The sequence below is a fragment of the Oncorhynchus kisutch genome, linkage group LG18 (genome assembly GCF_002021735.2).
Source record: "Oncorhynchus kisutch isolate 150728-3 linkage group LG18, Okis_V2, whole genome shotgun sequence".
In the NCBI taxonomy this organism is placed as follows: domain Eukaryota; kingdom Metazoa; phylum Chordata; class Actinopteri; order Salmoniformes; family Salmonidae; genus Oncorhynchus; species Oncorhynchus kisutch.
The window spans coordinates 6,418,934-6,446,260 of record NC_034191.2 but is presented as its reverse complement, the minus strand read 5'-3'; the positions used below and the strand labels follow the sequence as shown (position 1 = coordinate 6,446,260).

Genomic DNA, 27,327 nt, shown 5'->3' with positions numbered 1-27,327 from the left:
GAACAGTATCCAGAACAGTACCCAGAACAGTACCCAGAACAGTACCCAGAACAGTACTCAGAACAGTACTCAGAACAGTACCCAGAACAGTACCCAGAACAGTACTCAGAACAGTACTCAGAACAGTACCCAGAACAGTACTCAGAACAGTACTCAGAACAGTAACTAGAACAGCATCCGGAACAGCATCCAGAACAGCATCCAGAACAGTACTCAGAACAGCATCCAGAACAGTACTCAGAACAGTACTCAGAACAGTACTCAGAACAGTACTCAGAACAGTACTCAGAACAGTACCCAGAACAGTACTCAGAACAGTACCCAGAACAGTACTCAGAACAGTACCCAGAACAGTACTCAGAACAGTACCCAGAACAGTACCCAGAACAGTACTCAGAACAGTACTCAGAACAGTAACTAGAACAGCATCCGGAACAGCATCCAGAACAGCATCCAGAACAGTACTCAGAACAGCATCCAGAACAGTACTCAGAACAGTACTCAGAACAGTATCCAGAACAGTACCCAGAACAGTACTCAGAACAGCATCCAGAACAGTACTCAGAACAGTACTCAGAACAGTACTCAGAACAGTACTCAGAACAGTAACCAGAACAGTAACCAGAACAGTACTCAGAACAGTATCCAGAACAGTATCCAGAACAGTACCCAGAACAGTACTCAGAACAGTACTCAGAACAGTACTCAGAACAGTACTCAGAACAGTACCCAGAACAGTACTCAGAACAGTATCCAGAACAGTACCCAGAACAGTATCCAGAACAGTACCCAGAACAGCATCCAGAACAGCATCCAGAACAGTACTGATCTATGTGTTTCGATATGCAATTCAATGATGCTCTTTATTGAGTATCTGTCGCTGTGTCTGTGTCGGTGTCTGTGTGTGTGTGTGTATGTGTGTCCAGTACTTACTGTATAGGATGAGAGTGAAGGCATCCCCTCTGCTCCTCCATTCTCATTGGTCATCAACTTATCCAGCTGACTGCACAGCATCTCCTCACTCAACCAATCCTGTCGCCCCTTCTCCTCCGTCACACTGTACGAGTGTGGCCGAGCCTCCTCCCCGGCTCCTCCCTCCTGCCCGGCTCCCCCCTTCTCCTCCGTGCTCTGTCCATCGCTGATAGAGGAGAGAATCTGAGAGTGCCCGGAGTCAGGGGAGTCAAACTCCACTAGGGGGCACTCATCAGGAGCTAGTGCCCCACTGGCTGCGGGGAGAATCACTGTAGAGTGGCCGGGGGTGTCTCCCACCCCCCCTCCTGGGGTTTCCTGCCACCCCGCCCCTGCGTCGGGCTCATCCACTGACATGAACACCTGGCAGGAGGGAGGAGAAAGCAGGAGGGTTGGGGAGGACGGAGAAGGGGGGAGGAGGAGGAGGGAGGAAGGGGGAGGAGGGAGGAAAAGGAGGGAGGAGGCAGGAGGCTTGAGGAGGAGGGAGGAAGGGGGGAGAATGCAGAAGGCTTGAGGAGGACGGAGAAAGGGGGAGGAGGGAGGATAAGGGGGGAGAGGGCAGGAGGATGAAGAAGGGGGGAGGAGGAGGGAGGAAAAGGAGGGAGAAGGCAGGAGGATTGGGGAGGACGGAGAAGGGCAGAGGAGGAGGGAGGATAAGGGGGGAGAGGGCAGGAGGATTGGGGAGGACGGAGAAGGGCAGAGGAGGAGGGAGGATAAGGGGGGAGAGGGCAGGAGGATTGGGGAGGACGGAGAAGGGCAGAGGAGGAGGGAGAATAAGGGGGGAGAGGGCAGGAGGATGAAGAAGGGGGGAGGAGGAGGGAGGAAAAGGAGGGAGAATGCAGGAGGATTGAGGAGGACGGAGAAAGGGGGAGGAGGGAGGATAAGGGGGGAGAGGGCAGGAGGATGAAGAAGGGGGGAGGAGGAGGGAGGAAAAGGAGGGAGAAGGCAGGAGGATTGGGGAGGACGGAGAAGGGGGGAGGAGGAGGGAGGAGGGGTAGAGATGTTTTTATTTTTATAAACAGCTAAAACAAACAGGAACCCTTTCTAGTTATATGTCATGTTTGTGTTTTTATAATGATTAAATAAATAAACTTTATTCAATCAACCAACCAATTAATCAACCAATCAATCAACCAACCAATTAATCAACCAACCAACCCACCTCATTGCAGAGAGTGGAGTCTCTGTGTCTGAGGACGTGGCTCTCTATGCTGCTTCCTGAAGACAGATTAGCAAAGATGGCCGACTGCATCTCTTTGTCTCTCTGCTTGACGATCACCTCGCAGGCCTTCCACTCCTTCATCACCTGCTGGTACCGTGCACCGATCTTCTCATCGATCTACAGACCAACACGGTATGACAAGATGTTTATTATAAATATATTTATGACATTTGGAAACTGAGAGGGGTTACAGTAAAAGACAGGAAGTGGAAACAACTATTGAACCCCGTCTCTGGTGGGGTACATGTGGCCAGATCTTAAAACACAGAGACAGAGAGACATATGTATTGTTAGCTACCTGGCTCATGTCCTTCTTGCCCATGCCAAACTTGTAGTGACCCAGCAGGAAGGGCCAGACTTCCTTCCTGATGTCATGCTGTACACCTCCGTAATACACCAGCCACAACAACTCCAACTCTTTATAGTTCTAGAGAAAGAGAGAGACAATTTATTTTATTTTATTTCACCTTTATTTAACCAGATAGGCTAGTTGAGAACACCTTTATTTAACCAGGTAGGCTAGTTGAGAACACCTTTATTTAACCAGGTAGGCTAGTTGAGAACACCTTTATTTAACCAGATAGGCTAGTTGAGAACACCTTTATTTAACCAGGTAGGCTAGTTGAGAACACCTTTATTTAACCAGGTAGGCTAGTTGAGAACACCTTTATTTAACCAGGTAGGCTAGTTGAGAACACCTTTATTTAACCAGATAGGCTAGTTGAGAACAAGTTCTCATTTACAACTGTGACCTGGCCAAGATAAAGCAAAGCAGTTCGACACAATACAACAACAGAGTTACACATGGAATAAAACAAACATACAGTCAGTAATACAGTAGAAAAATAAGTCTATATACGATGTGAGCAAATGAGGTGAGATAAGGGAGGTAAAGGCCATGGTGGCAAAGTAAATACAATATAGCAAGTAAAAAACTGGAATGGTAGATTTGCAGTGGAAGAATGTACAAAGTAGAAAAAATAATGGGGAGCAAAATAAATAAATACAGTAGGGGGAGAGGTAGATGTTTGGGTTCAATTATAGATGGGCTATGTACAGGTGCAGCAATCTGTGAGCTGCTCTGACAGCTGGTGACACTGAACTCTATCAGAGAAGTAGTTGGTGAACCAGGCGAGGAAATCATTTGAGAAACCAAGGCTATCGAGTCTGCCGATGAGGATGTGGTGATTGACAGAGTCGAAAGCCTTGGCCAGGTCAATGAATACGGCTGCACAGTATTGTTTCTTATCGATGGCGGTTAAGATATCGTTTAGGACCTTGGGCGTGGCTGAGGTGCACCCGTGACCAGCTCGGAAACCAGATTGCATAGTGGAGAAGGAGCGGTGGGATTTGAAATGGTCGGTAATCTGTTTGTTGACTTGGCTTTCGAAGATCTTAGAAAGGCAGGGTAGGATAGTTATAGGTCTGTAGCAGTTTGGGTCTAGAGTGTCCCCCCCTTTTGAAGAGGGGGATGACCGCGGCTGCTTTCCAATCTTTGGGAATCTAAGACGACACGAAAGGGAGGTTGAACAGGCTAGTAATAGGGGTGGCAACAATTTTGGCAGATAATTTTAGAAAGAAAGGGTCCAGATTGTCTAGCCCGGCTGATTTGTAGGGGTCCAGATTTTGCAGCTCTTTCAGAACATCAGCTGGCTGGATTTGGGAGAAGAAGAAATGGGGAAGGCTTGGGCGAGTTGCTGTGGGGGGTGCAGTGTTGTTGACCGGGGTAGCCAGGTGGAAAGCATGGCCAGCCGTAAAAAAAATGCTTATTGACATTTTCAATTATAGTGGATTTATCGGTGGTGACAGAGTTTCCTATCCTCAGTGCAGTGGGCAGCTGGGAGGAGGTGTTCTTATTCTCCATGGTCTTTACAGTGTCACAGAACTTTTTTGAGTTTGTGTTGCAGGAAGCAAATTTCTGCTTGAAAAAGCTAGCCTTGGCTTTTCTAACTGCCTGTGTATATTAGTTTCTAACTTCCCTGAAAAGTTGCATATCACAGGGGCTGTTCGATGCTAATGTAGAATGCCATAGGATGTTTTTGTGCTAGTTAAGGGCAGTTGGGTCTGGAGAGAATCAAGAGCTATATCTGTTCCTGGTTCAAAATTTCTTGAATGGGGCATGAATCTGTCGTTCTGCCCCTGCCATGCAGTTAACCCACTGTTCCTAGGCCGTCATTGAAAATAAGAATTTGTTCTTAACTGACTTGCCTAGTTAAATAAAGGTAAAATAAATACAATTTTAAATGGTCAGGAAGGCATTTAAAAAAAATAACCAGGCATCCTCTACTGTCGGGATGAGGTCAATATCCTTCCAGGATACCCGGGCCAGGTCAATTAGAAAGACCTGCTCGCTGAAGTGTTTCAGGGAGCGTTTTACAGTGATGAGTTCGTTTGAACGCAGACCCATTACGGATGGGTCAGCGAGGCAATGAGGCAATGATCACTGAGATCTTGGTTGAAAACAGCAGAGGTGTATTTAGAGGGCAAGTTGGTCAGGATGATATCTATGAGGGTGCCCGTGTTTACAGATTTGGGGTGGTATCTGGTAGGTTCATTGATAATTTGTGTGAGATTGAGGGCATCAAGCTTAGATTGTAGGATGGCTGGGGTGTTAAGCATGTTCCCAGTTTAGGTCACTTAGCAGCACGAGCTCTGAAGATAGATGGGGGGCAATCAGTTCACATATGGTGTCCAGAGCACAGCTGGGGGCAGAGGGTGGTCTATAGCAGGTGGCAATGGTGAGAAACTTGTTTTTAGAGAGTTGTATTTTTAAAAGTAGAAGTTAAAATTGTTTGGGTACAGACCTGGATAGTAGGACAGAACTCTGCAGGCTATCTCTGCAGTAGATTGCAACACCGCCCCCTTTGGCCGTTCTATCTTGTCTGAAAATGTTATAGTTAGGGACGGAGCCAGGATTCAGACTCGGCTAGAACATCCGGGTTGGCAGAGTGTGCTAAAGCAGTGAATTAAACAAACTTCTGGAGGAGGCTTCTAATGTTAATTAACATGCATGAAACCAAGGCTATTATGGTTACAGAAGTAATTAAAGGAGAGCGCCTGGGGAATAGGAGTGGAGCTAGGCACTGCAGGGCCTGGATTCACCTCTACATCACCAGAGGAACAGAGGAGGAGTAGGATAAGGGTACGGCTAAAAGCTATGAGACAGAACAGTAGAGAGAGAGACCAAGACAATGATTCAGATCAGTAAAGCTGGCATGAACAGCTCAAATAAGCAAAGAGAAACAACAGTTCATCATTAATTTAAGACAAGGTCAGTCAATCTGGAAAATTTCAAGAACTTTTAAAGTGTCCTCAAGTGCAGTTGCAAACACCATCAAGCGCTATGGTGAAACTGGCTCTCAAGTTCATTATAGTTAACTGCACCTCAGATTGCAGCCCAAATAAATGCTTCACAGAGATTAAATAACATACACATCTCAACATCAACTTTTCAGAGGAGACTGCGTGAATCAGGCCTTCATGGTCGAATTGCAGCAAATAAATCACTACTAAAGGACACCAATAAGAAGAAGATACTAGCTTGGGCCAAGAAACACAAGCAATGGACATTAGACCGGTGGAAATCTGTCCTTTGGTCTGACGAGTCCAACTTTGAGATTTTTGGTTCCAAACTGCTGTGTCTTTGAGACGCAGAGCAGGTGAACGGATGATCTCCGAATGTGTGGTTTCCACCGTGAAGCATGGAGGAGGAGGTGTGATTGTGTGAGGGTGCTTTGCTGGTGACACTGTCAGTGATTTATTTAGAATTCAAGGCACACTTAACCAGCATGGCTACCAGAGCATTCTGCAGCGATACGCCATCCCATCTGGTTTACGCTTAGTGGGACAATCATTTGTTTTTCAACAGGACAATAACAAGGCTAATCTAAAAACAAGGCTCCCTAAATTGTACCAGCATATCGATTGCGCAACCCGGGTTGGCAAAACCCTGGATCATTGTTATTCTAACTTCCGTGACGCATATAAGGCCCTCCCCCGCCCCCCTTCCGGAAAAGCTGACCACAACTCCATTTTGTTGCTCCCAGCCTATAGACAGAAACTAAAACAGGAAGCACCCGTGCTCAGGTCTGTTCAACGCTGGTCCGACCAATAGCATTCCACGCTTCAAGATTGCTTCGATCACGTGGACTGGGATATGTTCCGCATAGCGTCGAACAACAACATTGATGAATATGCTGATTCGGTGAGCGAGTTTATTAGCAAGTGCATCGGTTATGTTGTACCGACAGCGTCTATTAAAACATTCCCCAACCAGAAACCGTGGATTGATGGCAGCATTCGCGCAAAACTGAAAGCACGAACCACTGCTTTTAAATCAGGGCAAGGTGACATGACCGAATACAAACAGTGTAGCTATTCCCTCCGCAAAGCAATCAAACAAGCTAAGCGTCAGTATAGAGACAAAGTAAAGTCGCAATTCAACGGCTCAGACACGAGAGGTATGTGGCAGGGTCTACAGTCAATCACGGACTACAAAACAAAAACCAGCCCCGTCGCAGACCACGATGTCTTGCTCCCAGACAAATTAAACTTCTTTGCTCGCTTTGAGGGCAATACAGTGCCACTGACACGGCCCGCTACCAAAACCTGCGGGCTCTCCTTCACTGCAGCCAACGTGAGTAAAACATTTAAACGTGTTAACCCTCGCAGGGCTGCAGGCCCAGACGGCATCCCCAGCCGCGTCCTCAGAGCATGCGCAGACCAGCTGGCTGGTGTGTTTACGGACATCTTCAATCAATCCCTGTCGCAGTCTGCTGTTCCCACATGCTTCAAGAGGGCCAACATTGTTTCTGTGCCCACGAAAGCTAAGGTAACTGAGCTAAATGACTACCTCCTCGTAGCACTCACTTCTGTCATCATGAAGTGCTTTGAGAGACTAGTCAAGGACCATATCACCTCCACCCTACCTGACACTCTAGACCCACTCCAATTCGCATACCACCCCAACAGATCCTCAGATGACGTAATCTCAATCGCACTCCAAACTGCCCTTTCTCACCTGGACAAAAGGAACACCTATGTATGAATGCAGTTCATTGACAACAGCTCAGCGTTCAACACCATAGTGCCCACAAAGCTCATCACTAAGCTAAGGACTCTGGGACTAAACACCTCCCTCTGCAACTGGATCTCTCTCATAGCTACCCCCAACCTCATGTCTCTCTCCTATCTCTCACAGCTACCCCCAACCCCCTCCGATCTCTCATAGCTACTACCCCCAACCCTCTCGTGTCTCTCATAGCTACCCCCATCCCTCTCGTGTCTCTCATAGCTACCCCCATCCCTCTCGTGTCTCTCATAGCTACCCCCAACCCTCTCGTGTCTCTCATAGCTACCCCCAACCCTCTCGTGTCTCTCATAGCTACTACCCCCAACCCTCTCGTGTCTCTCAAAGCTACCCCCAACCCTCTCGTGTCTCTCATAGCTAATCCCAACCCTCTCCTGTCTCTCATAGCTACCCCAACCCTCTCGTGTCTCTCATAGCTAATCCCAACCCTCACATATCTCTCATAGCTATCCCCCAACCCTCACATATCTCTCATAGCTACCCCCAACCCTCACATATCTCTCATAGCTACCCCCAACCCTCACGTATCTCTCATAGCTACCCCCAACCCTCACATATCTCTCATAGCTACCCCCCAACCCTCACATATCTCTCATAGCTAATCCCAACCCTCACATATCTCTCATAGCTATCCCCCAACCCTCACATATCTCTCATAGCTACCCCCAACCCTCACATATCTCTCATAGCTATCCCCCAACCCTCACATATCTCTCATAGCTACCCCCAACCCTCACGTATCTCTCATAGCTACCCCCAACCCTCACGTATCTCTCATAGCTACCCCCAACCCTCACGTATCTCTCATAGCTACCCCCAAAACATACTTATTTGAAGTTGGTTTACTTCTCTAACCAACAACACCATGTGGACATGAATTTCTTCTTGAATTGAATGTGATTACTGAGCATAGAGTGATGTTTATGTTGACCCCTTTTAGAGGACAAGCTGCAACATTACACCCAGCCACCCAGCCACCCACCCACCCAGCCACCCAGCCACCCACCCAGCCAGCCAGCCACCCAGCCAGCCAGCCAGCCAGCCACCCACCCAGCCACCCACCCAGCCAGCCAGCCAGCCAGCCACCCACCCAGCCAGCCAGCCACCCACCCAGCCAGCCAGCCACCCAGCCAGCCAGCCACCCACCCAGCCAGCCAGCCAGCCAGCCAGCCAGCCACCCAGCCAGCCAGCCACCCACCCACCCAGCCACCCAGCCACCCACCCACCCACCCACCCAGCCACCCAGCCAGCCACCCACCCAGCCAGCCAGCCAGCCAGCCAGCCAGCCAGCCAGCCACCCACCCAGCCAGCCAGCCACCCACCCAGCCAGCCAGCCACCCAGCCAGCCAGCCACCCACCCACCCACCCACCCAGCCACCCACCCAGCCACCCACCCAGCCACCCACCCAGCCAGCCACCAAACCACCCACCCAGCCAGCCACCCAGCCAGCCAGCCAGCCACCCAGTCAGCCACCCACCCAGCCAGCCAGCCAGCCACCCAGTCAGCCACCCACCCAGCCAGCCAGCCAGCCACCCAGTCAGCCACCCACCCAGCCAGTCAGCCACCCACCCAGTCAGCCACCCACCCACCCAGCCAGCCACCCACCCACCCACCCACCCAGCCAGCCACCCACCCAGTCAGCCACCCACCCAGTCAGCCACCCACCCAGTCAGCCACCCACCCAGTCAGCCACCCACCCAGTCAGCCACCCACCCAGCCACCCACCCAGCCACCCACCCAGCCAGCCACCCAGCCAGCCACCCAGTCAGCCACCCACCCACCCAGTCAGCCACCCACCCAGCCAGTCAGCCAGTCAGCCACCCAGCCAGTCAGCCAGTCAGCCACCCACCCAGTCAGCCACCCAACCACCCACCCAGCCAGCCACCCAGCCAGTCAGCCACCCAGCCAGTCAGCCACCCACCCAGCCAGTCAGCCAGTCAGCCACCCACCCAGTCAGCCACCAAACCACCCACCCAGCCAGCCACCCAGCCACCCACCCACCCAGCCAGTCAGCCACCCACCCAGTCAGCCACCAAACCACCCAACCACCCACCCAGCCAGTCAGCCACCCACCCAGTCAGCCACCAAACCACCCACCCAGCCAGCCACCCAGCCAGTCAGCCACCCACCCAGTCAGCCACCAAACCACCCACCCAGCCAGCCACCCAGCCAGTCAGCCACCCACCCAGTCAGCCACCAAACCACCCACCCAGCCATCCACCCACCCACCCAGCCAGTCAGCCACCCACCCACCCAGCCAGTCAGCCACCCACCCAGTCAGCCACCAAACCACCCACCCAGCCAGCCACCCAGCCAGTCAGCCACCCACCCAGTCAGCCACCAAACCACCCACCCAGCCAGCCACCCAGCCACCCACCCACCCAGCCAGTCAGCCACCCACCCAGTCAGCCACCAAACCAGCCACCCAGCCAGCCACCCAGCCAGCCACCCAGCCAGTCAGCCACCCACCCAGTCAGCCACCAAACCACCCACCCAGCCACCCACCCACCCAGCCAGTCAGCCACCCACCCAGTCAGCCACCAAACCACCCACCCAGCCAGCCAGCCACCCACCCAGCCAGCCACCCAGCCAGCCAGTCAGCCACCCACCCAGTCAGCCACCAAGCCACCCACCCAGCCAGCCAGCCACGCAGCCATCCACCCAGCCAGCCATCCACATAGCCAGTCAACTACACAGCCATCCACACAGCCAGCCACCTAGCCATCCACCCAGCCAGTCAGCAACCCATCCAGCCATCCACATAGCCAGCCAGCTACACAGCCAGTCACATAGCCATCCACCCACCCAGCCATCCACATAGCCAGCCAGCTACACAGCCATCCACATAGCCAGCCACCTAGCCATCCACCCAGCCAGCAACACAGCCATCCACGCAGCCAGTCAGTCAGCCAGCCACCCAGCCAGCTACACAGCCATCCACCCAGCCAGCCATCCACCCAGCCAGCTACACAGCCATCCACCCAGCCAGTCAGCCAGCTACACAGCCAGCTACACAGCCATCCACCCAGCCAGTCAGCCAGCCAGCCACCAAGCCACCCACCCAGCCATCCTCCCAGTCAGCCAGCCACCCAGCCACCCACCCAGCCACGCAGCCATCCACCAAGCCATCCACCCAGCCAGCCACCAAGCCACCCAGCCACGCAGCCATCCACCCACCCAGCCATCCACATAGTCAGCCAGCTACACAGCCATCCACATAGCCAGCCACCTAGCCAGCCAGCCACTTTGCTAGCCGTCCATTTAGCCGCCCGCCCGCCCACCCAGCCAGCCACCCGCCCGCCCACCCAGCCAGCCACCCACCTAGCCGCCCAACCAGCCGTCCATCTAGCCACCCACCCAGCCGTCCATCTAGCCACCCACCCAGCCGTCCATCTAGCCTCCCAACCAGCCGTCCATCTAGCCACCCACCCAGCCGTCCATCTAGCCACCCACCCAGCCGTCCATCTAGCCACCCACCCAGCCGTCCATCTAGCCACCCACCCAGCCGTCCATCTAGCCACCCACCCAGCCGTCCATCTAGCCACCCACCCAGCCGTCCATCTAGCCACCCACCCAGCCGTCCATCTAGCCACCCACCCAGCCAGCCACTAACCCACCTTGCAATCTTTCTGGTACTTTTTCCACACGTCTCTGCTCAGTCCCCCCGATGCCTCGCAAGGTTTGTCAGGAAGGACAATGTTGTGGCTGACCAGTGCTGACAGGTGGGTACGGACCGTGGACAGATGTCGACAGTAGGCCAGCCCTGAGGGAAGAAGGAGGGAGGGAGCGGGGGAGGGAGAGAGGGTGGGAGCGGGGTAGGGAGGGAGGGAGGGAGGGAACGGGGGAGGGAGGGAGCAGGTGGGGAGGGAGAGGGGTAGGGAGGGAGCAGGGTAGGGAGGAAGGGGGGTAGGGAGGGAGCGGGATGGGGAGGGGGGTAGGGAGGGAGGGGGGTAGGGAGGAAGGGAGCGGGGGAGAGAGGGAGCGGGGGAAGGGAGGGAGGGAGGGGGGTAGGGAGGAAGGGAGCGGGGGAGGGAGGGAGCGGGGGAAGGTAGGGGGGAAGGTAGGGAGGGAGGAAGGGAGGAAGCGGGGGAGGGGGGTAGGGAGGGAGGGAGGGAGCGGGGGAAGGTAGGGGGGTAGGGGGGAAGGTAGGGAGGGAGGAAGGGAGGAAGCGGGGGAGGGAGGAAGGGAGGAAGCGGGGGAGGGAGGAAGGGGAGGAGGGAGGAAGGGAGAGAGCGGGGGAGGGAGGAAGCGGTGGAGGGAGGAAGGGCAGAAGCGGGGGAGGGAGGAAGGGGGGGAGGGAGGAAGCGGGGAAGGGAGGAAGCGGAGTAGGGAGGGAGGGAGACAAAGAGAGAGGACAGAGGGCGTGAGACAGGAAGGAAGGAGTGGAGAGAAAGACAGACAAAAGAAGACAGGAGATCACTCCCTTTATGACTGAACAGGGAACTGAGAAACAAACTACTTTGAGAGAACGAACACAGACAGACTTACATCCGTAGAAGGCCCTGGACAAGATCTGCCTTTTCATATTCTGGCACAGCATCTTCAGAGGGATACTGGAAAAGGGAAACACACGCACAACGGTGAGATGATGATAGAATGATTTCAGGTTATCAAATAATGATGTGATGAATCAGGACTCTGTGTGAGTAACGGACTCTGTGTGAGTAACGGACTCTGTGTGAGTAACGGACTCTGTGTGAGTAACGGACTCTGTGTGTGTGCATGCATGTATGTGTGAGTTCGTTAGTTGTGTGAGTCCGTGTGTGTGTGAGTAACGGACTCTGTGTGTGTGCATGCATGTGTGTGTGAGTTCGTTAGTTGTGTGTGTCCATGTGTGTGTATGTCCATGTGTGTGTGAGTGTGTGTGTGTGTGTGTGTGTGTGTGTGTGTCCATGTGTGTGTGAGTGTGTGTGTCCATGTGAGTGTGTGTGTGTGTGTGTGTCCATGTGTGTGTGTGTGTGTGTGTGTGTGTGTGTGTCCGTGTGTGTCCGTGTGTGTGTGTGTGTGTGTGTGTGTCCGTGTGTCTGTGTGTGTGTGTGTGTGTGTGTGTGTGTGTGTGTGTGTATATATTCTCACCGGTCATGGATGCAGGTGCAGCCTGCTGGGTTTTCCAAGGAGACATTACTGCCCCTTGTGGAGCAACACAGACATGACGACATGTGACTGGTGCACTCTGCTGCCTGCTGCCATGACGATGGGCTGCCTCCCGTATAGGCTCCCTGGATGTCCATCATCTCCCCATGGTCTGGAGGAGGAGGGGGAGAGAGAGAGAGAGAGAGAGAGAGAGAGAGAGACAGAGGGGAGATGGGGGAGAGAGAGAGAGAGGGAGGATGGAGAATGGAGAGAGAGGGAAATGGAGAGAGAGGGAGAATGAAGAGAGAGGGAGAATGAAGAGAGAGGGAAGATGGAGAGAGGGAGGATGGAGAGAGAGGGAGAGGGGAGAATGGAGAGAGAAGGAGAATAGAGAGAGAGAGAGGGGAGAGAGATGGATGGACAGAGAAGGGAGAGAGTAACGATGGAGGGAGAGAGAGGGAGAGAGATGGATGGACAGAGAAGGGAGAGAGTAACGATGGAGAGAGAGAGAGGGAGAGAGATGGATGGACAGAGAAGGGAGAGAGTAACGATGGAGAGAGAGAGAGGGAGAGAGATGGATGGACAGAGAAGGGAGAGAGTAACGATGGAGAGAGAGAGAAAGTGATGGATGGACAGAGAAGGGAGAGAGAGAGAGGGAGAGAGAGAGATGGATGGACAGAGAAGGGAGAGAATAACGATGGAGAGAGAGAGGGAGAGAGATGGACGGACAGAGAAGGGAGAGAGTAACGATGGAGAGAGAGAGAAAGTGATGGAGGGGAAGTACAACAGCGACAGAAGAGATCAAACAATAAGCAGGGACAGAGAAGATTAAAGGTGAGACACTAAACTAATCTAGCTAACATCCCTTGTCTGGCTACAATGACATCATCTGTTACTGTACATGACATCAATTCATTAAGGTAGAGAGAGATTACTCTCTTTATCGATTTCAGATTCATAAAAAAAACAATTGCTCTTTCAAATATTGTATTTTTCATTTTGCGTACATTGCTCACATACAGTTGAAGTCGGAAGTTTACAGTTTTCACTTAGGTTTAGATATATTTGGTTTGGAGTCATTAAACTTGTTTTTCAACCACTCCACAAATTTCTTGTTAACAAACTATAGTTTTGGCAAGTCAGTTAGGACATCTACTTTGTGCATGACACAAGTCATTTTTCCAACAATTGTTTACAGACAGATTATTTCACTTATAATTCACTGTATCACAATTCCACTGGGTCAGAAGTTTACATACACTAAGTTGACTGCGCCTTTAAACAGCTTGGAAAATTCCAGAAAGTAATGTCATGGCTTTAGAAGCTTCTGATAAGGTAATTGACATTATTTGAGTCAATTGGAGGTGTACCTGTGGATGTATTTCAAGGTCTACCTTCAAACTCAGTGCCTCTTTGCTTGACATCATGGGAAAATCTAAAGAAATCAGCCAAAATCTCAGAAAAAATTGTAGACCTCCACAAGTCTGGTTCATCCTTGGGAGCAATTTCCAAACGCCTGAAGGTACACCATGGGACCACGCAACCGTCATGCCGCTCAGGAAGGAGACGCGTTCTGACTCCTAGAGATGAACATAAGTTGGTGCGAAAAGTGCAAATCAATCCCAGAACAACAGCAAAGGACCTTGTGAAGATGCTGGAGGAAACGGGTACAAAAGTATCTATATCCACAGTAAAACGAGTCCCATATCAACATATCCTGAAAGGCCGCTCAGCAAGGAAGAAGCCACTGCTCCAAAACCGCCATTAAAAAGCCAGACTACGGTTTGCAACTTCACATGGGGACAAAGATTGTACTTTTTGGAGAAATGTCCTTTGGTTTGATGTAACAAAAATAGAACTGTTTGGCCATAATGGCCATCGTTATGTTTGGAAGAAAAAGTGGGAGGATTGCAAGCCGAAGAACACCATCCCAACCGTGAAGCACGGGGGTGGCAGCATCATGTTGTGGGGGTGCTTTGCTGCAGGAGGGACTGGTGCACTTCACAAAATAGATGGCGTCATGAGGGAGGAAAATTATGTGGATATATTGAAGCAAAATCTCAAGACATCAGTCAGGAGGTTAAAGCTTGGTCGCAAATGGGTCTTCCAAATGGACAATGACCCCAAGCATACTTCCAAAGCTGTGGCAAAATGGCTTAAGGACAACAAAGTCAAGATATTGGAGAGGCCATCACAAAGCCCTGACCTCAATCCTATAGAACATTTGTGTGCAGAACTGAAAAAGAGTGTGTGAGCAAGGAGGCCTACAAACCTGACTCAGTTACACCTGCTCTGTCAGGAGGAATGGGCCAAAATTCACCCAACTTATTGTGGGAAGCTTGTGGAAGGCTACCTGAAACGTTTGACCCAAGTTAAACAATTTAAAGGCAATGCTACCAAATACTAATTGAGTGTATGGAAACTTCTGACCCACTGGGAATGTGATGAAAGAAATAAAAGCTGAAATAAATCACTCTCTACTATTATTCTGACATTTCACATTCTTAAAATAAAGTGATGATTTACTAGGATTAAATGTCAGGAATTGTGAAAAACTGAGTTTAAATGTAGTTGGCTAAGGTGTATGTAAACTTCTGACTACAACTGTAGATGAGGTATACATTTATGTATGTGATTGTCTGTAAGTGAGTCAGACAGTCATCATAAAACACATATTATACTGAGAATAAACAAACACATGGAAATGAATAGGAAGTGAGAGTTTTGGAAACCAAAGGAAGGAAGCGAGCAGACAGAGCAGAGCATGCTGGGGCAGAGAGAAGACAACATGGAGAACAGACCAGCTCCACAAGAGCTAAAAAAACATTAGGAGAGGAGAGGAGAAGACCAAGAGGAGAGGAGAGCGGGAGAGGAGAAGACCAGGAGGAGAGGAGGCCAGGGAGAGAGGAGAAGGACCAGGAGGAGAGGAGAGCGGGAGAGGCAAAGGACCAGGAGGAGAGGAGAGCGGGAGAGGAGAAGACCAAGAGGAGAGGAGAGGAAAAGGACCAGGAGGAGAGGAGAGCTGGAGAGGAGAAGGACCAGGAGGAGAGGAGAAGGCTAGGAGGAGAGGAGAAGGACCAGGAGGAGAGCGGGAGAGGAGAAGGCCAGGAGGAGAGGAGAAGGCCAGGAGGAGAGGAGAGCGTGACAGGAGAAGGCCAGGAGGAGAGCGTGAGAGGAGAAGGCCAGGAGGAGAGGAGAGGAGAAGGCCAGGAGGAGAGGAGAGGAGAAGGACCAGGAGGAGAGGAGAGCGGGAGAGGAGAAGGCCAGGAGGAGAGGAGAGGAGAAGGCCAGGAGGAGAGCGTGAGAGGAGAAGGCCAGGAGGAGAGGAGAAGAGAAGGACCAGGAGGAGAGGAGAGCGGGAGAGGAGAAGGCCAGGAGGAGAGGAGTGTGGGAGAGGAGAAGGCCAGGAGGAGAGGAGAGGAGAAGGCCAGGAGGAGAGCGTGAGAGGAGAAGGCCAGGAGGAGAGGAGAAGAGAAGGACCAGGAGGAGAGGAGAGCAGGAGAGGAGAAGGCCAGGAGGAGAGAGACAGGGCAGGAGAAGAGAAGGACCAGGAGGAGAGGAGGCCAGGAGGACAGGAGAGCTTGAGAGGAGAAGGCCAGGAGGAGAGGAGAAGGCCAGGAGGAGAGGAGAAGGACAGGAGAAGAGGAGAAGGCCAGGAGGAGAGGAGAGGAGAAGGACCAGGAGGAGAGAGACAGGGCAGCGGGGTTCTCAGGCCATGCAGGAAGCATAAAGCCAGAACATAACAACAGAAAAACCCCACTAAAACAAAAAAACTAAAAGGATGACAATAAGGGTAAACCAAAAGTAGAAAGAATCTGAAAAATGGAAACATTAAAGAAATGCTCTTCACCTTAATTCTTCAGGATGGAGCTGATGATCTGTTATAAATATGAGTAGCTGCTCTTTGACTGTTCAGCAGAAAAACCATGAAATGAAAATGATAAAACATAACATGCTGCCTGGACAGGAGACCCCGCATTCACACTCTCTAGAAAAGGTCTTTTTTTGGGGCCAAATTGAATTCAAAGTTCAACAGGAAGTGACTTTAGGGTTTTTGGTAATGCAACCCCTTGACATAACGATACTGTGACAGGGTAGGAACCAAAGTGTAACAGGGTAGGAAACCAACGTATAACAGGGTAGGAATCAACGTATAACAGGGTAGGAATCAACGTATAACAGGGTTGGAAACCAACGTGTAACAGGGTAGAACGACAGTGAAACAGGGTAGGATCCAAAGTGTGACAGGGTAGGATCCAAAGTGTGACAGGGTAGGATCCAAAGTGGGACAGGGTAGGAACCAAAGTGTGACAGGGTAGAAACGACAGTGTAACAGGGTAGAAACCAACGTGTAACAGGGTAGGAATCAACGTGTGACAGGGTAGGAACCAAAGTGTGACAGGGAGGAACCAAAGTGTGACAGGGTAGAAACCAAAGTGTGACAGGGTAGGAACCAAAGTGTGACAGGGTAGGAACCAAAGTGTGACAGGGTAGGGGCGGCAGCGTAGCCTAGTGGTTAGAGCGTTGGACTAGTAACCGGAAGGTTGCGAGTTCAAACCCCCGAGCTGACAAGGTACAAATCTGTCGTTCTGCCCCTGAACAGGCAGTTAACCCACTGTTCCCAGGCCGTCATTGAAAATAAGAATGTGTTCTTAACTGACTTGCCTGGTTAAATAAAGGTTAAATAAATTAAAAAAAAGGAACCAAAGTGCGACAGGGTAGGAATCAACGTATAACAGGGTAGGAATCAACGTATAACAGGGTTGGAAACCAACGTGTAACAGGGTAGAACGACAGTGAAACAGGGTAGGATCCAAAGTGTGACAGGGTAGGATCCAAAGTGTGACAGGGTAGAACGACAGTGTAACAGGGTAGAAACCAACGTGTAACAGGGTAGGAATCAACGTGTGACAGGGTAGGAACCAACGTGTGACAGGGTAGGAACCAACGTGTGACAGGGAGGAACCAAAGTGTGACAGGGTAGAAACCAAAGTGTGACAGGGTAGGAACCAAAGTGTGACAGGGTAGGAACCAAAGTGTGACAGGGTAGGAACCAAAGTGTGACAGGGTAGGAACCAAAGTGTGACAGGGTAGGAACCAAAGTGTGAAAGGGTAGGAACCAACATGTAACAAAGTGTAACAGGGTAGGAACCAAAGTGTGACAGGGTAGGAATCAACGTATAACAGGGTTGGAAACCAACGTGTAACAGGGTAGAACGACAGTGAAACAGGGTAGGATCCAAAGTGTGACAGGGTAGGATCCAAAGTGTGACAGGGTAGAAACGACAGTGTAACAGGGTAGAAACCAACGTGTAACAGGGTAGGAATCAACGTGTGACAGGGTAGGAACCAACGTGTGACAGGGAGGAACCAAAGTGTGACAGGGTAGAAACCAAAGTGTGACAGGGTAGAAACCAAAGTGTGACAGGGTAGAAACCAAAGTGTGACAGGGTAGGAACCAAAGTGTGACAGGGTAGGAACCAAAGTGTGACAGGGTAGGAACCAAAGTGTGACAGGGTAGGAACCAAAGTGTGAAAGGGTAGGAACCAACATGTAACAAAGTGTAACAGGGTAGGAACCAAAGTGTGACAGGGTAGGAATCAACGTATAACAGGGTAGGAACCAAAGTTTTGTCTCTACTACTGCGGAACCCCACAGGACCTAGCCGTCACAATGGAAGGGACGAGGGCACGACCTGGGGTAGTGAAGAATTACAGTGAACAGCATCGCAGAAAAATGACTGCACTAACAGAGGAAGAGGACAAATCTAAATCAGAGCAAAGAAAGAAAGAAAGAAAGAAATGATATATATACACATTTTTTTAACACATTCTATTAAAACAAAATGAAACTGGTTGCTGCATATCTCACATGCTAATTCGTCAGGCAGGCTGCAGTGAACATAAATGAAGACAATGGAGCCAGAACAAAAACTAGACAGCAAAGAGAAGGACCATCAGAACTGGGACCAACATGGTACTGCCCCACTGAGAGGAGAGGACCATCAGAACTGGGACCAACATGGTACTGCCCCACTGAGAGGAGAAGACCATCAGAACTGGGACCAACATGGTACTGCCCCACTGAGAGGAGAGGAGAGGAGAGGACCATCAGAACTGTGACCAACATGGTACTGCCCCACTGAGAGGAGAGGACCATCAGAACTGGGACCAACATGGTACTGCCCCACTGAGAGGAGAGGAGAGGACCATCAGAACTGGGACCAACATGGTACTGCCCCACTGAGAGGAGAGGAGAGGACCATCAGAACTGGGACCAACATGGTACTGCCCCACTGAGAGGAGAGGAGAGGACCATCAGAACTGGGACCAACATGGTACTGCCCCACTGAGAGGAGAGGAGAGGACCATCAGAACTGGGACCAACATGGTACTGCCCCACTGAGAGGAGAGGAGAGGACCATCAGAACTGGGACCAACATGGTACTGCCCCACTGAGAGGAGAGGACCATCAGAACTGGGACCAACATGGTACTGCCCCACTGAGAGGAGAGGACCATCATACTGGGACCAACATGGTACTGCCCCACTGAGAGGAGAGGAGAGGACCATCAGAACTGGGACCAACATGGTACTGCCCCACTGAGAGGGGAGGAGAGGACCATCAGAACTGGGACCAACATGGTACTGCCCCACTAAGAGGAGAGGACCATCAGAACTGGGACCAACATGGTACTGCCCCACTGAGAGGAGAGGACCATAATACTGGGACCAACATGGTACGGCCCCACTGAGAGGAGAGGACCATCAGAACTGGGACCAACATGGTACTGCCCCACTGAGAGGAGAGGACCATCAGAACTGGGACAAACATGGTACTGCCCCACTGAGGGGAGAGGACCATCAGAACTGGGACCAACATGGTACTGCCCCACTGAGAGGAGAGGACCATCAGAACTGGGACCAACATGGTACTGCCCCACTGAGAGGAGAGGACCATCAGAACTGGGACCAACATGGTACTGCCCCACTGAGAGGAGAGGAGAGGACCATCAGAACTGGGACCAACATGGTACTGCCCCACTGAGAGGAGCATCAGAACTGGGACTAACATGATACTGCCCCACTGAGAGGAGAGGACCATAATACTGGGACCAACATGGTACTGCCCCACTGAGAGGAGAGGAGAGGACCATCAGAACTGGGACCAACATGGTACTGCCCCACTGAGAGGAGAGGAGAGGACCATCAGAACTGAGACTAACATGGTACTGCCCCACTGAGAGGAGAGGAGAGGACCATCAGAACTGAGACTAACATGGTACTGCCCCACTGAGAGGAGAGGACCATCAGAACTGGGACTAACATGGTACTGCCCCACTGAGAGGAGAGGAGAGGACCATCAGAACTGGGACCAACATGGTCCAAACTTTTTCCACATTTAGTCACATATCAGCCTTATTCTAAAATGTATGAAATTGATGAGGGGGAAAAAACAATCGTCACACAGAACCCCATAATGACAAAACAAAAACAGTTTTTTAGAAAATGTTGCTAATTTACTACAAATAAAAAACTGAAATATGACATTTGCATAATACCCCATAATGACATCACAATACCCCATAATGACATCACAATACCCCATAATGACATCACAATACCCCATAATGACATCACAATACCCCATAATGACAAAGCAAAAACAGGTTTCGATTAATGTTTGCAAATGTAAAAAAAAATTAAAATAATGGAAATATGACATTTACGTAAGTATTCAGACCCTTTACTCAGGACTTTGTTGAAGCACCTTTGGCAGCGATTACAGCCTTGAGTCTTCTTGGGTATGACGCTACAAGCTTGGCACACCTGTATTTGGGGAGTTTCTCCCATTGTTCTCTGCAGATCCTCTCAAGCTCTGTCAGGTTGGATGGGGAGTGTTGCTGCACAGCTATTTTTCAGGTCTCTCCAGAGATGTTCAATCGGGTTCAAGTCTGGGCTCTGGCTGGGCCACTCAAGGACATTCAGAGACTTGTCCCGAAGCCACTCTGGCGTTGTCTTGGCTGTGTGCTTAGGGTGGTTGCCCTGTTGGAAGGTGAACCTTCTCCCCAGTCAGGTCCTGAGCGCTCTGGAGCAGGTTTTCATCAAGGATCTCCATGTACTTTGCTCCGTTCATCTTTCCCTCGATCCTGACTAGTCTCCCAGTCCCTGCCACTGAAAAAAATCCCCATAGCATGATGCGGCCACCACCATGCTTCACCGTAGGGATGGTGCCAGGTTTCCTCCAAATGTGACGCTCGGCATTCAGGCCAAAGAGTTCAATCCTGGTTTCATCAGACCAGAGAATCTTGTTTCTCATGGTCTGAGAGTCCTTTAGGTGCCTTATGGCAAACTCCAGGTGGGCTGCCATGTGCCTTTTACTGAGGAGTGGCTTCCGTCTGGCCACTCTACCATAAAGGCGTGATTTTTGGAGTGCTGCAGATATGGTTGTCCTTCTGGAAGGTTCTCCCATCTCCACAGAGGAACTCTAGAACTCTGTCAGAGTGACCATCGGAGTCTTGGTCACCTCAGTGATCAAGGCCCTTCTCCCCTGATTTCCCAGGCGGGAATTGATTGCTCAGTTTGGCCTGGCGGCCAGCTCTAGGAAGAGTCTTGGTGGTTCCAAACTTCTTCCATTTAAGAATGATGGAGGCCACTGTGTTCTTGGGGACCTTCAATGCTGCAGAAATGTTTTGGTACCCTTCCCCAGAACTGTACCAACACAATCCTGTCTCGGAGCTCTACGGACTATTCCTTCGACCTCATCGCTTGGTTTTTGCTCTGACATCCACTGTCAACTGTGCGACCTTATATAGACAGGCGTGTACCTTTCCAAATCATGTCCAAATCAATTGAATTTACCACAGGCGGACTCCAATCAAGTTGTAGAAACATCTCAAGGATAATCAATGGAAACAAGGATGCAGCTGAGCTCAATATCGAGTCTCATAGCAAAGGGTCAGAATACCTTTCTGTTTAAACATTTTAATACACTTGCAAAAAATGTTTTTTAAAAAACCTGTTTTTGCTTTGTCATTTTTGGGGGTATTGTGTGTAGACTGCTGACATCCATTTTACATTAAGACTGTAACGTAACAATATGTGCAAAAAGTCTGAATACTGAGTACATCGATGCGTAGAGCCTTTTACCCTGGCAATTGAATGAATGGTTCTGTCTCTGTGGTATGATCGACAGAAGTACAAGCAGTCTGTTGATTCAAGGTCCCTACAAGGGAATGTTGACGCCAATGCTGAATAAAGGGGCTTCAGGTAACTAGGCTACAGTATGAATCACTTACATCGGATTGGCTTCATGTTCGTCTCCCCCTCCTCCCATTTCTGTCCTTCCTCTCTCTCCCCCTCTCTTTTCCTCTCCTTCTCCCCCCCCTCCCCATTTCTGTCCTTCCTCTCTCTCCCCTGCCCTCTCTCCCTCTCTTGTCCTCTCCTTCTATAACCCCCCCCCCCTCTCGGTCTCTAGTTTTGTCATTTTGTATTAAAGAGAGAGCGTATACTCAACAGCCATCCTCTCTCCCTCTCTTTTCCTCTCCTTCTCTCTCCCCCCCCTCTCGGTCTCTAGTTTTGTCATTTTGTATTGAAGAGAGAGCATATACTCAACAGCCATCCTCTCTCCCTCTCTTTTCCTCTCCTTCTCTCTCCCCCCCCTCTCGGTCTCTAGTTTTGTCATTTTGTATTGAAGAGAGAGCATATACTCAACAGCCATCCTCTCTCCCTCTCTTTTCCTCTCCTTCTCTCTCCCCCCCCCTCTCGGTCTCTAGTTTTGTCATTTTGTATTGAAGAGAGAGCATATACTCAACAGACATCCTCTCTCCCCTCTCTAACTCTCCCAAGCAACCAACCATACATGCCCTAACCTACCCTGCACTGTTGGATAAGGCCACGGGGACAAAGAGACACACAGAGGTTTAGATGGGTGGGTAAGATGGGGAGGGATGGACCAGGAGGTGAATTGTGGGTAGTGAAGTTTGTAAGGGGTTGGGGGTGGGGGGTCAGGTGATAGATAAAAACCTTTCATGACATTAGGATCTGTGAGGTTCCGCCAACAGATCATTGAGATCATAGCCTGGAGTCTATCCTCTTCCTCTTCATCATCATCCAGCGAGGGAGCACGGCTGCCCGTGGTGTGGTGGTAGTTTATGGTCACTGCTATATACCAGGTAATAATACACACAGATCACACAGTTAAACATGTTACACAGCGCCATCTATAGGCCTGGTGGTGTGGTGGTAGTTTATGGTCACTGCTATATACCAGGTAATAATACACACAGATAACAGTTAAAAATATAACACAGCGCCATCTACAGGCCTGGTGGTAGTTTATAGTCACTGCTATATAACCAGGTAATAATACACACAGATAACACAGTTAAACATATTACACAGCGCCATCTATAGGCCTGGTGGTGTGGTGGTATGGTCACTGCTTACAGTCTCTACAGCTTACAGTCTCTATAGCTTACAGTCTCTATAGCTTACAGTCTCTATAGTTTACAGCCTCTATAGCTTACAGCCTCTATAGCTTACAGTCTCTATAGCTTACAGTCTCTATAGCTTACAGTCTCTATAGCTTACAGTCTCTATAGCTTACAGTCTCTATAGCTTACAGTCTCTATAGCTTACAGCCTCTATAGCTTACAGCCTCTATAGCTTACAGCCTCTATAGCTTACAGTCTCTATAGCTCACAGTCTCTACAGCTCAGTCTCTACAGCTTACAGTCTCTACAGCTCACAGTCTCTACAGCTCACAGTCTCTACAGCTTACAGTCTCTACAGCTTACAGCCTCTATAGCTTACAGCCTCTATAGCTTACAGCCTCTATAGCTCACAGTCTCTACAGCTCACAGTCTCTACAGCTTACAGCCTCTATAGCTTACAGTCTCTATAGCTTACAGTCTCTACAGCTCACAGTCTCTACAGCTCACAGTCTCTACAGCTTACAGTCTCTATAGCTTACAGTCTCTATATCTTACAGTCTCTATATCTTACAGTCTCTATAGCTTACAGTCTCTATAGCTTACAGTCTCTATAGCTTACAGCCTCTATAGCTTACAGCCTCTATAGCTTACAGTCTCTATAGCTTACAGTCTCTATAGCTTACAGTCTCTATAGCTTACAGTCTCTATAGCTTACAGTCTCTATAGCTTACAGTCTCTATATCTTACAGTCTCTATAGCTTACAGTCTCTATAGCTTACAGCCTCTATAGCTTACAGTCTCTATAGCTTACAGTCTCTATATCTTACAGTCTCTATAGCTTACAGTCTCTATAGCTTACAGCCTCTATAGCTTACAGTCTCTATAGCTTACAGTCTCTATAGCTTACAGTCTCTATAGCTTACAGCCTCTATAGCTTACAGTCTCTATAGCTTACAGTCTCTATAGCTTACAGCCTCTATAGCTTACAGTCTCTATATCTTACAGCCTCTACAGTGTGTGTGTGTGTGTGTGTGTGTGTGTGTGTGTGTGTGTGTGTGTGTGTGTGTGTGTGTGTGTTGGAAGGAGGGGGTAACTCACTGGAGTCGTGGTGGTGTCCAGGATAGACGATACGGAACACATAGTCAGCTGCTGTCTGCTCCTCTCCCTCCTGATCTACCAGCCTGACTGTGCTGGTCCTCTTCCTTACCTTAGGAAACACCTTACCCTAGAATATACACACACACACATTATACACTGTTGCAGGCGTCGACAACGATTTATAGTTTATGTATACTAGATCACTGTATTTATGGTTTTGCTGTGTGGCTCACTTGGTAGAGCATGGTGCTTGTAATGCCGGGGTAGTGGGTTCGATTCCCAGGACCACCCGTACGTAAAACATATACTGCATGGCTGTAAGTCGCTTTGGATAAGTGTCTGCGAAATGACACATATTATAATTATTATATTATGTATATATTATAATTATAATTATTATATTATAATTATTATATTATATATACACTGCTCAAAAAAATAAAGGGAACACTTAAACAACACAATGTAACTCCAAGTCAATCACACTTCTGTGAAATCAAACTGTCCACTTAGGAAGCAACACTGATTGACAATACATTTCACATGCTGTTGTGCAAATGGAATAGACAACAGGTGGAAATTATAGGCAATTAGCAAGACACCCCCAATAAAGGAGTGGTTCTGCAGGTGGTGACCACAGACCACTTCTCAGTTCCTATACTTCCTGGCTGAAGTTTTTGTCACTTTTGAATGCTGGCGGTGTTTTCACTCTAGTGGTAGCATGAGACGGAGTCTACAACCCACACAAGTGGTTCAGGTAGTGCAGCTCATCCAGGATGGCACATCAATGCAAGCTGTGGCAAGAAGGTTTGCTGTGTCTGTCAGCATAGTGTCCAGAGCATGGAGGCGCTACCAGGAGACAGGTCAGTACATCAGGAGACGTGGAGGAGGTCGTAGGAGGGCAACAACCCAGCAGCAGGACCGCTACTTCCGCATTTGTGCAAGGAGGAGCAGGAGGAGCACTGCCAGAGCCCTGGAAAATGACCTCCAGCAGGCCACAAATGTGCATGTGTCTGCTCAAATGGTCAGAAACAGACTCCCTGAGGGTGGTATGAGGGCCCGACGTCCACATGTAGGGGTTGTGCTTACAGCCCAACACCGTGCAGGACGTTTGGCATTTGCCAGAGAACATCAAGATTGGCAAGTTCGCCACTGGCGCCCTGTGCTCTTCACAGATGAAAGCAGGTTCCTACTGAGCACATGTGACAGACGTGACAGAGTCTGGAGACACCGTGGAGAACGTTCTGCTGCCTGCAACATCCTCCAGCATGACCGGTTTGGCGGTGGGTCAGTCATGGTGTGGGGTGGCATTTCTTTGGGGGGCCGCACAGCCCTCCATGTGCTCACCAGAGGTAGCTTGACTGCCATTAGGTACCGAGATGAGATCCTCAGACACCTTGTGATACCATATGCTGGTGCGGTTGGCCCTAGGTTCCTCCTAATGCAAGACAATGCTAGACCTCATGTGGCTGGAGTGTGTCAGCAGTTCCTGCAAGAGGAAGGCATTGATTCCCCAGACCTGAATCCAATTGAGCACATCTGGGACATCATGTCTCGCTCCATTCACCAACACCACGTTGCACCACAGACTGTCCAGGAGTTGGCAGATGCTTTAGACCAGGTCTGGGAGGAGATCCCTCAGGAGAACATCCGCCACCTCATCAGGAGCATGCCCAGGCGTTGTAGGGAGGTCATACAGGCACGTGGAGGCCACACACACTACTGAGCCTCATTTTGACATGTTTTAAGGACATTACATCAAAGTTGGATCAGCCTGTAGTGTGGTTTTCCACTTTAATTTTGAGTGGGACTCCAAATCCAGACCTCCATGGGTTGATCAATTTGATTTCCATTGATAATGTTTGTGTGATTTTGTTGTCAGCACATTCAACTATGTAAAGAAAAAAGTATTTAATAAGAATATTTCATTCATTCAGATCTAGGATGTGTTATTTTAGTGTTCCCTTTATTTTTTTGAGCAGTGTATTATATTATAATTATAATTATTATATTATATGTATTATCATTATTATAAATATTATATTCTAACTACTATAGTATATTATAATTATTATATTATATTTATTATATTATATATATATTATAATTATTAAATTATATATATTAGAATTATTATAGTCGTAGGTGTAGGCTGTCTTACTATCCAGGTCTGTGCCCAAACAATTCGAGCTTCTACTTTTAAAAATTCACCTTTCCAGAAACAAGTCTCTCACCGTTGCCGCTTGCTATAGAACACCCTTTGCCCCCAGCTCCGGACACCATATGTGAATTGATTGCCTCCCATCTACCTTCAGAGCTCGTGCTGTTAGGCGAGCTAAACTGGGACATTCTTAACACCCCAGCCATCCTACAATCTAAGCTAGATGCCCTCAATCTCACCCAAATCATCAAGGAACCTACCAGATACAACCCTAAATCCATAACCATGGGCACCCTCATAGATATCATCCTGACCAACCTGCCCTCTAAATACACCTCTGCTGTCTTCAACCAGGATCTCAGCGATCACTGCCTCATTGCCTGCGTGCGTACTGGGTCCGCGGTGAAACAACCACCCCTCATCACTGTCAAATGCTCCCTAAAACACTTCAGCGAGCAGGCCTTTCTAATCGACCTGGCCCGGGTATCCTGGAAGGATATTGACCTCATCCTGTCAGTAGAGGATGCCTGGTTGCTCTTCAAAAGTGCTTTCCTCTCCATCTTAAATAAGCATACCCCTATCAAAAAATGTAGAACTAAGAACAGATATAGCCCTTGGTTCACCCCAGACTTGACTACCCTTGACCAGCACAAAAACATCCTGTGGCGTTCTGCATTGGCATCGAATAGCCCCCTTGATATGCAACTTTTCAGGGAAGTCAGGAAACAATATACTCAGTCAGTTAGGAAAGCTAAGGCTAGCTTTTTCAAACAGAAATTTGATTCCTGTAGCACTTATTCTCCATGGACTTTAGTGTCTCACCTTTTTTGGAATAAGAGCACCTCTTCCCAGCTGCCCACTGCACTGAGGCTAGGTAACATGGTCACCACCGATAAATCTACGATAATCAATATGAAACACTGATAAATCAATAATCGATAATTGATCATTTCAATAAGCCTTTTTCCACGGCTGGCCACCTGGCTACGCCTACCCAGCCAACATCTCAGCACCCCCTGCAGCAACTTTCCTTCTAGTCTTTCCTTCTAGTCAGCTGCCAATGACTGGAACGAATTGCAAAAATCACTGAAGCTGGAGTCTTATATCTCCCTCTCTAACTTTAAGCATCAGCTGTCAGAGCAGCTTACTCTCAGTGATCAGTAAGCTGCTTGACTGTCCCATCTGTAAATAGCCCACCCAACTACCTCATCCCCATCTTATTACTTACCCTCTTGCTCTTTTGCACCCCAGTATCTCTACTTGCACATCATCATCTGCA

General features: G+C 49.5%; 1 protein-coding gene across 1 annotated transcript in view; it reads right to left on the bottom strand.

Moving 5' to 3' along the window:
• LOC109882178 (small G protein signaling modulator 2-like) overlaps window positions 1-27,327 on the bottom strand; it is a 116,666-nt gene that overhangs the window by 10,826 nt on the left and 78,513 nt on the right. The window contains exons 11-18 of the mRNA XM_031795361.1: window positions 23,888-24,014; window positions 22,380-22,517; window positions 12,358-12,526; window positions 11,770-11,834; window positions 10,899-11,044; window positions 2,490-2,618; window positions 2,132-2,308; window positions 934-1,332 (exon numbers count right to left, since the gene is read on the bottom strand). Coding sequence (XP_031651221.1) covers window positions 934-1,332; window positions 2,132-2,308; window positions 2,490-2,618; window positions 10,899-11,044; window positions 11,770-11,834; window positions 12,358-12,526; window positions 22,380-22,517; window positions 23,888-24,014 — 1,350 coding nt within the window. The remainder of the gene's footprint in view (window positions 1-933; window positions 1,333-2,131; window positions 2,309-2,489; window positions 2,619-10,898; window positions 11,045-11,769; window positions 11,835-12,357; window positions 12,527-22,379; window positions 22,518-23,887; window positions 24,015-27,327) is intronic.